The sequence below is a fragment of the Oncorhynchus mykiss genome, chromosome 14 (assembly GCF_057628025.1).
Source record: "Oncorhynchus mykiss isolate SJ-2025 chromosome 14, ASM5762802v1, whole genome shotgun sequence".
NCBI classification, from domain to species: Eukaryota; Metazoa; Chordata; class Actinopteri; order Salmoniformes; family Salmonidae; genus Oncorhynchus; species Oncorhynchus mykiss.
Window position 1 is genome coordinate 23641046 of NC_143035.1, and position 15972 is coordinate 23657017.

General features: G+C 43.5%; 1 protein-coding gene across 2 annotated transcripts in view; it reads right to left on the bottom strand.

Moving 5' to 3' along the window:
- The window catches only part of LOC110489002 (GDNF family receptor alpha-4), a 114859-nt gene that overhangs the window by 16855 nt on the left and 82032 nt on the right, over positions 1-15972 (bottom strand). For both annotated transcript variants that reach the window (XM_021561534.3, XM_021561533.3), the window contains exon 2: positions 968-1243. In XM_021561534.3, the coding sequence (XP_021417209.1) occupies positions 968-1243 (276 nt within the window). The remainder of the gene's footprint in view (positions 1-967; positions 1244-15972) is intronic.

Sequence of the window (15972 nt, forward strand, 5' to 3'; positions counted from 1 at the left end):
TTTTCAATACCATTGAAACTATTTATTTAAACAATTTTGGGGACATTTTAATATTTGTAGCTACTTTTTAAATAAATACCTGCAGTCAACTTGTGCAATAGGAGAGAAAGAACATTGTTTTCTTAATTTCACCAGTCATTATTATGAAGCTTACGGTAGTCCCCATCCACGTGGGGACCGGAGCCTTGTGAGTCACTCACTGTTGTGCAGCATGCACCAGGTGATATAATTAAGGTATGGAATTCTCTACTAAATGTTTTCCAGCTGGATATCGTAGAACTATTAAGTTAACTGTCTAAAATGTGCTAAATGCTCTTCAGTTGTGCATTTGGCATGCTAATTTAGTAGCTAGATAGCTATCTAGCTAAGTGGTTAGGTTCTTCCAACAGCAGAGAATCCCCTCCTGGATCAAGAGCCTTGCTGGCTAATATTTATTTGGTGCGTGCAGCAAACTGTGGGTAGCATGTTTGAGTTACTTGTATAGTTTAGGTCAGAAACTGTACAGAATATTCGCAATGCGCTCATTAACATTTAGTTAGCATTCTCTATGGGATTTTACATGTAGTTGTTGGCAATGCTAACCTTCGGATTACAGAGTATCAATGGGGTTTGAAAGCAGGGCTGGTATTACTGAATATCCCGGTATAGTATAAGGTCAGTATGAAGGCATGACACTCTGGATAATGGCCAAGCCTAATTCACACATTATTAATTTCCTGTAGTAGTTTACTAACTCTTGTGCAGGTTAATACAGAATACCCCTCTCCATGGATCTTCAATCAATTGTTCCACAGTGACACCAGGTGTAGTGACTGATAGCTGACTGTTTGCCAGGCATCATGACTAAGCTGCATAAGCCACATTATGTTCTGTGTAGAGAGTTAAATCTGTAACCTGTGTTACATAAATGGACTTGGCCGTTGTCCCATCCAATACAAATGACCGAGCACCTGGCTAAATTGCTCACCGTGTATGACAGACTGATGGAGACTCCAGTAGATGCTGAGGCAGTTCTTCTCCTTCTTCATGCCTCGCTTGCACTGGCAACCGTGCAGGGGGCTGGAGAGCAGTGCCGACACGGCGTTGGCGCACTGGCTCCGGGCCCCGGGGCCCAGTTTCATGCTACCATTGCCCGCTACGCACTGACGCAGGGTCCGCAGACGTGGGCTGCAGGTCTCGTCGCTGGAGCACGAGTCCCCCGCCACCAGACAGTCTCTGCCTGCTGACAGAACTACCTGCAGGGCTACAGGTAAGAGGAGGGGAGGGGGAGGGTGGAGGGGAAGAAAGTTGAGGATAATTAAGATGTACTTTATAGATATGCTAAGAATAGGTCTTGAAGAAAAAGAAACGCACACCTATTTAGTTGAGGTGCTGGCTAGCGGAATATAAAATAAAAGAGAGCCGCACACTCTAGGAGCTCAGATGCAAATATGTAATTACCAACGTTTCGACAGCCAAGCTGTCTTCATCAGGGTATAATCACTAACATTGCGGGATGACTCGTTTATGTAGTGTCAAAAGACACAGGTGTCTGTAATAATGGCCAAGAGTGGCCTAATATCATTGGTTAATTATCAAATATTAAAATGTCATACAAAGAACAGCATACAAACAACAAATGGATAGCATACGATCATAAATTAATTTGACTACACAAGCTTACAAACAATGACAATGGCTAAGTCACAATAATCACAAGAATGGCTTCTTGGAGCAGGCCAATCGATTTTGTCGTGTGATCTACTGTATTACCACCGGAACCTTTTCTCTGTTGGCCTACTGTATTACCACGGAAACCTTTCTCTGTTGGTCTACTGCATTCCCAAAGGAACCCTTTCTCTATTGGTCTACTGTATTACCAGAGGAGCCATGTCTCTGTTGGTCTACTGTTTAACCACCAGATCATCTTCTCTGTTGGTCTACTGTATTACCACTGGAACCCTTTCTCTGTTGGTCTATTACAACCGGAAATCCTTTCTCTGATGGATTACTGTAATACCACCGGAACCCTTTCTCTGTTGGTCTAATACCACCGGAACACTTTCTCTGATGGATTACTGTATTACCAGCGGAATCCTTTCTCTGTTGGTCTACTGTATTACCACCAGAACCATTTATCTGTTTGGTCTATTACCACTGGAACCCTTTTTCTGTTGGTCTATTACCAGCGGAACCATTCCTCTGTTGGTCTACTGTATTATCACCGGAACCCATACTCTGTTTGAATACTGTATTGCCATCGGAAGCATTTGTCTGTTGTGCAATTGTATTACCAGCAGAACCCTTTCTCTGTTGGTCTACTGTATTACCACGGGAACCCTTACTCTGTTGGTAAACTACCACTGAAATCCTTTCTCTGTTGGTCTATTACCACCGGAACCCTTTCTCTGTTGAGCTACTGTATTAACAGCAGAAGCCTTTCTCTATTGGTCTTCTGTATTACCACCAGAACCCCTTAATTTTTGGTCTATTACCGCTGAAACCCCTTCTCTGTTGGTCTACTGTATTACCATCAGACCCCTTTCTCTGTTGGTCTAGTGTATTACCACCGGAACACTTTATCTGTTGGTCTATTAACACCGGAATCTATCCTCTGTAGGTCTCCTGTATAGTCAGTGGAAATCTTTCTCTGTTGGTCTACTCTATTACCACCGGAACCCTTTCTCTGTTGGGCTACTGTATTACCAGCAGAACCCTTTCTCTGCTCATCTACTGTATTACCACGGCAACCCATTCTCTGTTGGTAAATTACCACTAAAACCCATTCCCTGTTGGTCTACTGTATTACCAGTGGAACCAATTCACTGTTGGCCTACTGTATTACCACCGGAACCATTTCTCTATTGTTCTATTACCACTGGAACCTTTTCTCTGTTGGTCTGCTGTATTACCACTGGAACCCTTTCTCTCTTGGTCTATTACCACCAGAACCTTTCTCTGTTGATCTAATAACTCCGGAAACCCTTTCTCTGTTTGTTAACAGTATTACCAGCGGAACCCTTTCTCTGTTGGTCTACTGTATTACCACAGGAACCCTTTTTCTACTGGTCTATTACCACTGAAAACCTTTCTCTGTTGGTCTACTGTATTAACACAGGAACGCTTTCTCTGTTGGTCTCATGTAGTAACACCGGAAGCCTTATTCTGTTGGTCTATTACCACCAGAAACCCTTCTCTGTTGCTCTACTGGATTAACACCAGGAGCCTTTCTCTGTTGGTCTATTACCACTGGAACTCTTTCTCTATTGGTCTACTGTATTACCAGCGGAACCATTTATCTGTTGGGCTACTGTCTTGCCACCGGAACATTTTCTGTGTTGGTCGATTACCACCAGAACCCATTCTCTATTGGCCTACTGTATTACCACCGGAACCCTTTCTATATTAGTCTACTGTATTAAAACCAGAAGCCTTTCTCTGTTGGTCTACTGTACTATCACCGGAACCCTTTATCTGTTGGTCTATTAACACCAGAACCCTTTCTCTGTTGGTCTACTGTATTACCACCGGAACCCTTTCTCTGTTGGTCTACTGTATTACCATCAGACCCCTTTCTCTGTTGGTCTAGTGTATTACTACCGGAACCCTTTATCTGTTGGTCTATTTACACCAGAACCCTTTCTCTGTTGGTATACTGTATTACCAATGGAACCCTTTCTCTTTTGATCTATTACAACCGGAACCCTTTCTCTGTTAGATTACTGTAATAACACCGGAACTCTTTCTCTGTTGGTCTATTACCACCGGAACCCTTTCTCTGTTGGTCTAGTACTACCAGAACCCTTTCTCTTTTGGTCTTAATACCACCGGAACCCTTTCTCTGTTTGTCTACTGAAGTACAGTGGAACCATATCTCTGTGGGCCAACTGTATTACCAGCGGAACCCTTTCTCTGTTGGTTTATTACCACTGGAACCCTTTTTCTGTTTGTCTATTACCACCGGAACCGTTTCTCTGTTTGTCTACTGAAGTACAGCGGAACCATATCTCTGTGGGTCAACTGTATTATCACTGGAACCCATTCTCTGTGGGTCTACTGCATTGCCACCGGAAACCTTTCTCTGTTGTTCTATTACCACCGGAACCCTTTCTCTGTTGGTCTACTGCATTATAACCATAACTTTTATCCGTTGGTAAATTACCAGCGGAACCCTTTCTCTGTTGGTCTACTGTATTACCAGCGGAACCCTTTGTCTGTTTGTCGATTACCACCAGAACCCTTTCTCTATTGGTCTACTGTATTACCACCGGAACCCTTTCTATATTAGTCTACTGTATTATAACCGGAAACCTTTCTCTGTTTGTCTATTACCACAGGAACCCTTTCTCTGTTGGTCTACTGTATTACCACCAGAACCCTTTCTCTGTTGGTCTACTGCAATACCAACATAACCCATTCTCTGTTGTTCTACTGTACTATCACCGGAACCATTTATCTGTTGGTCATTAACACCAGAACCCTTTCTCTGTTTGTCTACTGAAGTACAGCGGAACCATATCTCTGTGGGTCAACTGTATTACCAGCGGAACCCTTTCTATGTCTGTTTATTACCACTGGAACCCTTTTTCTGTTTGTCTATTACCACCGGAACCGTTTCTCTGTTTGTCTACTGAAGTACAGCGGAACCATATCTCTGTGGGTCAACTGTATTATCACTGGAACCCATTCTCTGTGGGTCTACTGCTTTGCCACCGGAACCCTTTCTCTGTTGTTCTATTACCACCAGAACCCTTTCTCTGTTGGTCTACTGTATTACCATCAGACCCCTTTCTCTGTTGGTCTAGTGTATTACCACCGGAACCCTTTATCTGTTGGTCTATTAACACCGGAACCGTTTCTCTGTTTGTCTACTGAAGTACAGCGGAACCATATCTCTGTGGGTCAACTGTATTATCACTGGAACCCATTCTCTGTGGGTCTACTGCTTTGCCACCGGAACCCTTTCTCTGTTGTTCTATTACCACCGGAACCCTTTCTCTGTTGGTCAATTGTATTACCACCGGCAGCCTTTCTCTATTGGTCTACTGTATTATAACCGGAATCCTGTCTCTGTTGGTCTACTGTATTAACACCGGAACAATTTCTCTGTTGGTCTATTACCACCAGAACCATTTCTCTGTTGGTCTACTGTATTATAACCATAACCCTTTCTCTGTTGGGCTACTGTAATACCAGTGGAACCCTTTCTCTTTTGGTTCATTGTATTACCACCAGAACAATTTCTCTGTTGGTCTACTGTATTACCAGCGGAACCCTATCTCTGTTGGTATATTACCACAAAAACATGTTCTCTGCTGGGCTACTGTAATACCATCGGAATCCTTTCTCTGTTTGTTTACTGTATTACCAGTGGAACCCTTTCTCTGTTGGTCTACTGTATTACCACCGGAAACCTTTCTCTGTTGGGACTACTGTATTACAGCTGGAACACATTCTCTTTTGGTCTACTGTATTACTACTGGAACCCTTTCTCTGTTGGTCTACTGCAATACCAGCGGAACCCTTTCTTTGTTGGTCTATTACCACTGGAACCCTTTCTCTGTTGGTCTTATGGATTACCCCTGGAAGGCTTTATCTGTTGGTCTACTGTACTATCACCGGAACCCATTCTCTGTTGGTTTGCTATAATACCACCGGAACCCTTTTTCTGTTGGTCTATTACCACCGGAACCCTTTCTCTGTTGGTCTACAGTATTACCAGCGGAACCCTTTATATGTTGGTCTACTGTTTTGCCACTGGAACCCTTTCTGTGTTGGTCTAGTACCACCAGAAACCTTTCTCTATTAGGCTACTTTATTACCAGCGGAATGCTTTCTCTGTTTGTCTACTGTATTACCAGGGGAACCCTTTGTCTGCATGTCTAGGGTATTACTACCGGAACCCTTTCTCTGTTGGTCTATTACGACCAGAACCCTTTCTCTGTTGGTTTACTGTATTATAACCGGAACCCTTTCTCTGTTGGTCTGTTACCAGCGGAACCCTTTCTCTGTTGGTCTATTACCACCAGAACCCTTTCTCTGTTGGTCCACTGTATTATAACCGGAACCCTGTCTCTGTTGGTCTACTGTATTACCACCGGAACCCTTTCTCTGTTGGTCTATTATAATCAGAACCCTTTTCTGTTGGTCTACTGTATTATAACCGGAACCCTTTCTCTGTTGGGCTGTTACCAGCGGAACCCTTTCTCGGTTGGTCTACTGTATTACCAGCGGAACCCTTTCTCTTTTGGTCCACTGTATTACCACCAGAACCATTTTTCTGTTGGTCACCGATATTACCAGCGGAACCCTATCTTCGTTGGTCTATTACCACCAGAACCCTTTCTCTGTTGGTCTATTCCAACCGGAAACCTTTCTCTGTTTGTTGACTGTATTACCAGCGGAAGCCTTTCTCTATTGGTCTACTGTATTATAACCGGAATCCTGTCTCTGTTGGTCTACTGTATTACCACCGGAACCATTTCTATGTTGGTCTAGTACCACCAGAAACCTATCTCTATTAGGCTACTTTATTACCAGCGGAACGCTTTCTTTGTTTGTCTACTGTATTACCAGGGGAACCCTTTGTCTGCATGTCTAGGGTATTACTACCGGAACCCTTTCTCTGTTGGTCTATTACGACCAGAACCCTTTCTCTGTTGGTTTACTGTATTATAACTGGAACCCTTTCTCTGTTGGTCTGTTACCAGCGTAACCCTTTCTCTGTTGGTCCACTGTATTATAACCGGAACCCTGTCTCTGTTGGTCTACTGTATTACCACCGGAACCCTTTCTCTGTTGGTCTATTATAACCAGAACCCTTTTCTGTTGGTCTACTGTATTATAACCGGAACCCTTTCTCTGTTGGGCTGTTACCAGCGGAACCCTTTCTCGGTTGGTCTACTGTATTACCAGCGGAACCCTTTCTCTTTTGGTCTACCATATTACCACCAGAACCATTTTTCTGTTGGTCACCGATATTACCAGCGGAACCCTATCTTCGTTGGTCTATTACCACCAGAACCCTTTCTCTGTTGGTCTATTCCAACCGGAAACCTTTCTCTGTTTGTTGACTGTATTACCAGCGGAAGCCTTTCTCTATTGGTCTACTGTATTATAACCGGAATCCTGTCTCTGTTGGTCTACTGTATTACCACCGGAACCATTTCTATGTTGGTATATTACCATCAGAACCATTTCTCTGTTGGTCTACTGTATTATAACCATAACCCTTTCTCTGTTGGTCGATTACCACCGGAAAACTTTCTTTGTTGGGCTACTGTAATACCAGTGGAACCCTTTCTCTTTTGGTTCATTGTATTACCACCAGAACCATTTCTCTGTTGGTCTACTGTATTATAACCGGAACCCTTTTGTCTGTTGGTCTGTTACCAGCGGAACAATTTCTAAGTTGGTCTACTGTATTACCAGCGGAACCCTTTCTATGTTGGTCGATTACTACCGGAACCCTTTCTCTGTTGGTCTACTGTATTACCAATGGAACCCTTTCTATTTTGGTCTTATGGATTACCCCTGGAAGGCTTTATCTGTTGGTCTACTGTACTATCACCGGAACCCATTCTCTGTTGGTTTGCTATAATACCACCGGAACCTTTTCTCTGTTGGTCTATTACAACCGGAAACCTTTCTCTGTTTGTTGACTGTATTACCAGCGGAAGCATTTCTCTGTTGGTCTACTGTATTACCAGCAGAACCCTTTCTATGTTGGTCGATTACTACCGGAACCCTTTCTCTGTTGGGCTGCTGTAATACCAGCGGAACCTTTTCTCTGTTGGTCTTCTGGATTACCACCGGAAGGCTTTACCTGTTGGTCTGCTGTACTATCACCGGAACCCAATCTCTGTTGGTCTGCTCTAATACCACCGTAACCCCTTCACTGTTGGTCTATTACCACCGGAACCCTTTCTCTGTTGGTCTACCGTGTCGACACTGGAACCCTTTCTGTGTTGGTCTAGTACCTCCGGAAACCTTTCTCTATTAGGCAACTTAATTAACAGCGGAACGCTTTCTCTGTTTGTCTACTGTATTACCAGGGGAACCCTTTCTCTGTTGGTCTATTACCACCAGAACCCTTTCTCTGGTGGTCTACTGTATTATAACCGGAACCCTTTCTCTGTTGGTCTATTATAACCAGAACCCTTTTCTGTTGGTCTACTGTATTATAACCGGAACCCTTTCTCTGTTGGGCTGTTACCAGCGGAACCCTTTCTCGGTTGGTCTACTGTATTACCAGCGGAACCCTTTCTCTTTTGGTCCACCATATTACCACCAGAACCATTTTTCTGTTGGTCACCGATATTACCAGCGGAACCCTATCTTCGTTGGTCTATTACCACCAGAACCCTTTCTCTGTTGGTCTATTCCAACCGGAAACCTTTCTCTGTTTGTTGACTGTATTACCAGCGGAAGCCTTTCTCTATTGGTCTACTGTATTATAACCGGAATCCTGTCTCTGTTGGTCTACTGTATTACCACCGGAACCATTTCTATGTTGGTATATTACCATCAGAACCATTTCTCTGTTGGTCTACTGTATTATAACCATAACCCTTTCTCTGTTGGTCGATTACCACCGGAAAACTTTCTTTGTTGGGCTACTGTAATACCAGTGGAACCCTTTCTCTTTTGGTTCATTGTATTACCACCAGAACCATTTCTCTGTTGGTCTACTGTATTATAACCGGAACCCTTTTGTCTGTTGGTCTGTTACCAGCGGAACAATTTCTAAGTTGGTCTACTGTATTACCAGCGGAACCCTTTCTATGTTGGTCGATTACTACCGGAACCCTTTCTCTGTTGGTCTACTGTATTACCAATGGAACCCTTTCTATTTTGGTCTTATGGATTACCCCTGGAAGGCTTTATCTGTTGGTCTACTGTACTATCACCGGAACCCATTCTCTGTTGGTTTGCTATAATACCACCGGAACCTTTTCTCTGTTGGTCTATTACAACCGGAAACCTTTCTCTGTTTGTTGACTGTATTACCAGCGGAAGCATTTCTCTGTTGGTCTACTGTATTACCACCGGAAGCCTTTCTCTATTGGTCTACTGTATTATAACCGGAACCCTTTTGTCTGTTACCAGCGGAACAATTTCTAAGTTGGTCTACTGTATTACCAGCAGAACCCTTTCTATGTTGGTCGATTACTACCGGAACCCTTTCTCTGTTGGGCTGCTGTAATACCAGCGGAACCTTTTCTCTGTTGGTCTTCTGGATTACCACCGGAAGGCTTTACCTGTTGGTCTGCTGTACTATCACCGGAACCCAATCTCTGTTGGTCTGCTCTAATACCACCGTAACCCCTTCACTGTTGGTCTATTACCACCGGAACCCTTTCTCTGTTGGTCTACCGAGTCGACACTGGAACCCTTTCTGTGTTGGTCTAGTACCTCCGGAAACCTTTCTCTATTAGGCAACTTAATTAACAGCGGAACGCTTTCTCTGTTTGTCTACTGTATTACCAGGGGAACCCTTTCTCTGTTGGTCTATTACCACCAGAACCCTTTCTCTGGTGGTCTACTGTATTATAACCGGAACCCTTTCTCTGTTGGTCTGCTACCAGCGGAACCATTTGTCTTTTGGTCTACTGTATTACCAGCGGAACCATTTCTATGTTGGTCTATTAACACCGGAATCTATCCTCTGTTGGTCTCCTGTATAGTCAGTGGAAATCTTTCTCTGTTGGTCTACTGTATTACCACCGGAACCCTTTCTCTGTTGGTCTACTGTATTACCATCAGACCCCTTTCTCTGTTGGTCTAGTGTATTACCACCGGAACCCTTTATCTGTTGGTCTATTAACACCAGAACCCTTTCTCTGTTGGTCTACTGTATTACCAATGGAACCCTTTCTCTTTTGGTCTATTACAACCGGAACCCTTTCTCTGTTAGATTACTGTAATACCACCGGAACTCTTTCTCTGTTGGCCTATTACCACCGGAACCCTTTTTCTGTTGGTCTAGTACGACCAGAACCCTTTCTCTTTTGGTCTATTGTATTACCACCGGCAGCCTTTCTCTATTGGTCTACTGTATTATAACCGGAACCATTTCTCTGTTGGTCTATTACCACCAGAACCTGTTCTCTGTTGGTCTAATACTACCGGAACCCTTTCTCTGTTTGTTTATTGTATTACCAGTGGAACCCTTTCTCTGTTGGTCTTCTGAAACCTTTCTCTGTTGGGACTACTCTATTACCACTGGAACACATTCTCTTTTGGTCTACTGCAATAGCAGCGGAACCCTTTCTTTGTTGGTCTATTACCACCGGAACCCTTTCTTTGTTGGTCTTCTGGATTACCACCGGAAGGCTTTATCTGTTGGTCTACTGTACTATCACTGGAACCCATTCTCTGTTGGTATATTACCACAAAAACATGTTCTCTGTTGGGCTACTGTAATACCATCGGAACCCTTTCTCTGTTTGTTTACTGTATTACCAGTGGAACCCTTTCTCTGTTGGTCTACTGTATTACCACCGGAAACCTTTCTCTGTTGGGACTACTGTATTACAGCTGGAACACATTCTCTTTTGGTCTACTGTATTACTACTGGAACCCTTTCTCTGTTGGTCTACTGCAATACCAGCGGAACCCTTTCTTTGTTGGTCTATTACCACTGGAACCCTTTCTCTGTTGGTCTTATGGATTACCCCTGGAAGGCTTTATCTGTTGGTCTACTGTACTATCACCGGAACCCATTCTCTGTTGGTTTGCTATAATACCACCGGAACCCTTTCTCTGTTGGTCTATTACCACCGGAACCCTTTCTCTGTTGGTCTACAGTATTACCAGCGGAACCCTTTATATGTTGGTCTACTGTTTTGCCACTGGAACCCTTTCTGTGTTGGTCTAGTACCACCAGAAACCTTTCTCTATTAGGCTACTTTATTACCAGCGGAACGCTTTCTCTGTTTGTCTACTGTATTACCAGGGGAACCCTTTGTCTGCATGTCTAGGGTATTACTACCGGAACCCTTTCTCTGTTGGTCTATTACGACCAGAACCCTTTCTCTGTTGGTTTACTGTATTATAACCGGAACCCTTTCTCTGTTGGTCTGTTACCAGTGGAACCCTTTCTCTGTTGGTCTATTACCACCAGAACCCTTTCTCTGTTGGTCCACTGTATTATAACCGGAACCCTGTCTCTGTTGGTCTACTGTATTACCACCGGAACCTTTTCTCTGTTGGTCTATTATAACCAGAACCCTTTTCTGTTGGTCTACTGTATTATAACCGGAACCCTTTCTCTGTTGGGCTGTTACCAGCGGAACCCTTTCTCGGTTGGTCTACTGTATTACCAGCGGAACCCTTTCTCTTTTGGTCCACTGTATTACCCCAGAACCATTTTTCTGTTGGTCACCGATATTACCAGCGGAACCCTATCTTCGTTGGTCTATTACCACCAGAACCCTTTCTCTGTTGGTCTATTCCAACCGGAAACCTTTCTCTGTTTGTTGACTGTATTACCAGCGGAAGCCTTTCTCTATTGGTCTACTGTATTATAACCGGAATCCTGTCTCTGTTGGTCTACTGTATTACCACCGGAACCATTTCTATGTTGGTCTATTACCATCAGAACCATTTCTCTGTTGGTCTACTGTATTATAACCATAACCCTTTCTCTGTTGGTCGATTACCACCGGAAAACTTTCTTTGTTGGGCTACTGTAATACCAGTGGAACCCTTTCTCTTTTGGTTCATTGTATTACCACCAGAACCATTTCTCTGTTGGTCTACTGTATTATAACCGGAACCCTTTTGTCTGTTGGTCTGTTACCAGCGGAACAATTTCTAAGTTGGTCTACTGTATTACCAGCGGAACCCTTTCTATGTTGGTCGATTACTACCGGAACCCTTTCTCTGTTGGTCTACTGTATTACCAATGGAACCCTTTCTATTTTGGTCTACTGTAATACCAGCGGAAACCTTTCTTTGTTGGTCTATTACCACTGGAACCCTTTCTCTGTTGGTCTTATGGATTACCCCTGGAAGGCTTTATCTGTTGGTCTACTGTACTATCACCGGAACCCATTCTCTGTTGGTTTGCTATAATACCACCGGAACCTTTTCTCTGTTGGTCTATTACAACCGGAAACCTTTCTCTGTTTGTTGACTGTATTACCAGCGGAAGCATTTCTCTGTTGGTCTACTGTATTACCACCGGAACCCTTTTGTCTGTTACCAGCGGAACAATTTCTAAGTTGGTCTACTGTATTACCAGCAGAACCCTTTCTATGTTGGTCGATTACTACCGGAACCCTTTCTCTGTTGGGCTGCTGTAATACCAGTGGAACCCTTTCTCTGTTGGTCTTCTGGATTACCACTGGAAGGCTTTACCTGTTGGTCTGCTGTACTATCACCGGAACCCAATCTCTGTTGGTCTGCTCTAATACCACCGTAACCCTTTCACTGTTGGTCTATTACCACCGGAACCCTTTCTCTGTTGGTCTACCGTGTCGACACTGGAACCCTTTCTGTGTTGGTCTAGTACCTCCGGAAACCTTTCTCTATTAGGCAACTTAATTAACAGCGGAACGCTTTCTCTGTTTGTTTACTGTATTACCAGGGGAACCCTTTCTCTGTTGGTCTATTACCACCAGAACCCTTTCTCTGGTGGTCTACTGTATTATAACCGGAACCCTTTCTCTGTTGGTCTGCTACCAGCGGAACCATTTGTCTTTTGGTCTACTGTATTACCAGCAGAACCATTTCTATGTTGGTCTATTAACACCGGAATCTATCCTCTGTTGGTCTCCTGTATAGTCAGTGGAAATCTTTCTCTGTTGGTCTACTGTATTACCACCGGAACCCTTTCTCTGTTGGTCTACTGTATTACCATCAGACCCCTTTCTCTGTTGGTCTAGTGTATTACCACCGGAACCCTTTATCTGTTGGTCTATTAACACCAGAACCCTTTCTCTGTTGGTCTACTGTATTACCAATGGAACCCTTTCTCTTTTGGTCTATTACAACCGGAACCCTTTCTCTGTTAGATTACTGTAATACCACCGGAACTCTTTCTCTGTTGGCCTATTACCACCGGAACCCTTTTTCTGTTGGTCTAGTACGACCAGAACCCTTTCTCTTTTGGTCTATTGTATTACCACCGGCAGCCTTTCTCTATTGGTCTACTGTATTATAACTGGAACCATTTCTCTGTTGGTCTATTACCACCAGAACCTGTTCTCTGTTGGTCTAATACTACCGGAACCCTTTCTCTGTTTGTTTATTGTATTACCAGTGGAACCCTTTCTCTGTTGGTCTTCTGAAACCTTTCTCTAGGGACTACTCTATTACCACTGGAACACATTCTCTTTTGGTCTACTGTATTACTACTGGAACCATTTCTCTGTTGGTCTACTGCAATAGCAGCGGAACCATTTCTTTGTTGGTCTATTACCACCGGAACCCTTTCTTTGTTGGTCTTCTGGATTACCACCGGAAGGCTTTATCTGTTGGTCTACTGTACTATCACTGGAACCCATTCTCTGTTGGTCTGCTCTAATACCACCGTAACCCTTTCGTTTGTTGGTCTATTACCACCGGAACCCTTTCTCTGTTGGTCTTCTGTATTACCAGCGGAACCCTTTATCTGTTGGTCTACTGTTTTGCCACTGGAACACTTTCTGTGTTGGTCTAGTACCACCGGAAACTTTTCTCTATTAGGGTACTTTATTACCAGCGGAAAGCTTTCTGTTTGTTGTTAGGGAAGATTCAGAATTTGTTGGTAACATATGTAAGATGTTTTATATTTATCAAATGTGTGTAAGTTAATTCTCATCAGAATGGTATTTTTGTATAATACTGTGGGCAGGGTTGAAGTATCTGTTCTATGTCAAGACTAAGTTGCATGGCCGCTGAGAGGGGAGAGGTCAAAGTGTCATCATGTGTAAACATATCTTTTACTCCCTACCTTTTCTAGTGGGGAAAGAAGGGTTGCAGTGTTGTTTCTATCTTAAACTATAGCCTCACCCTCCTCTCCGTGAGTTTGTCCAGGAGTTTGTATTTAGAGTGGGTTGTATCTAAATGACAATTTGATATATGCCTGTTGTAATGGAGGATTGGTTTATGGTTCTGGGTTTGGGAAAGGAGACAAAGCTGAACGATGAGTTATGTCTATGCTGTCTGACTATGTGTGTCTTTGCTATTAAAGGAACTCAGTTGCATTGTAAGGGGGCTCTCAGAGGATTCACTGGGAGACACTGAATCAATCTGAGAGTCACAGGGTTGTGATAGAGCTCATATAATTAAAGATGGACTTTTATAACTAACTCTGACTTGTGTGTGTGGTTTGCTCCCATGATTTGGTAAATAGAGGAAATTTCCACGACATTGTCTACTGTATTATAACCGGAACTCTGTCTCTGTTGGTCTACTGTATTACCACCGGAACCCTTTCTCTGTTGGTCTATTATCACCAGAACCCTTTTCTGTTGGTCTACTGTATTATAACCGGAACCCTTTCTCTGTTGGTCTGTTACCAGCGGCACCCTTTCTCTTTTGGTCTAATGTATTACCACCAGAACCATTTCTCTGTTGGTCACCGGTATTACCAGCGAAACCCTATCTTCGTTGGTCTATTACCACCAGAAGCCTTTCTCTGTTGGTCTAATACAACCGTAAACCTTTCTCTGTTTGTTGACTGTATTACCAGCGGAACCCTTTCTCTGTTGGTCGATTACCACTGGAACCATTTCTTTGTTGGGCTACTGTAATACCAGTGGAACCCTTTCTCTTTTGTTTAATTGCATTACAACCAGAACCATTTCTCTGTTTGTCTACTGTATTACCAGCAGAACCCAATCTCTGTTGGTCTATTACCACCAGAACTTGTTCTCTGTTGGTCTAATACCACCGGAACCGTTTCTCTGTTTGTTTACTGTATTACCAGTGGAAACCTTTCTCTGTTGGGACTACTTATTTACCACTGGAACACATTCTCTTTTGGTCTACTGTATTACTACTGGAACCCTTTCTCTGTTGGTCTACTGCAATACCAGCGGAACCCTTTCTTTGTTCATCTATTAACACCGGAACCCTTTCTCTGTTGGTCTTCTGGATTACCACCGGAATGCTTTATCTGTTGGTCTACTGTACTATCAACGGAACCCATTCTCTGTTGGTCTGCTCTAATACCACCGTAACCCTGTCTCTGTTGGTCTATTACCACCGGAACCCTTTCTTTGTTGGTCTACTATATTACCAGCCAAACCCTTTATCTGTTGGTCTACTGTTTTGCCACTGGAACCCTTTCTGTGTTGGTCTAGTACCACCGGAAACCTTTCTCTATTAGGCTAGTTTATTACCAGTGGAACGCTTTCTCTGTTTGTCCACTGTATTACCAGGGGAACCCTTTCTCTGTATGTCTAGGGTATTACCACCGGAACCCTGTCTCTGTTGGTCTACTACGACCAGAACCCTTTCTCTGTTGGTTTACTGTATTATAATCGGAACCCTTTCTCTGTTGGTCTGTTACCAGTGAAAGCCTTTCTCTGTTGGTCTACTGCATTATAACCGGAACCCTGTCTCTGTTGGTCTACTGTATTACCACCGGAACCCTTTCTCTGTTGGTCTATTATCACCAGAACCCTTTTCTGTTGGTCTACTGTATTATAACCGGAACCCTTTCTCTGTTGGTCTGTTACCAGCGGAACCATTTCTTTGTTGGTCTACTGTATAACCAGTGGAACCCTTTCTATGTTGGTCGATTACTACCGGAACCCTTTCTCTGTTGGGCTGCTGTAATACCAGCGGAACCCTTTCTCTTGTGGTCGATTGAATTACCACCAGAACCATTTCTCTGTTGGTCTACTGTATTACCAGCGGAACCCTATCTCTGTTGGTCTATTACCACCAGAAACCTTTCTCTGTTGGTCTAATACCACAGGAACCCTTTCTCTGTTTGTTTACTGTATTACCAGCGGAACCATTTCTCTGTTGCTCTACTGTATTACCTCCAGAACCTTT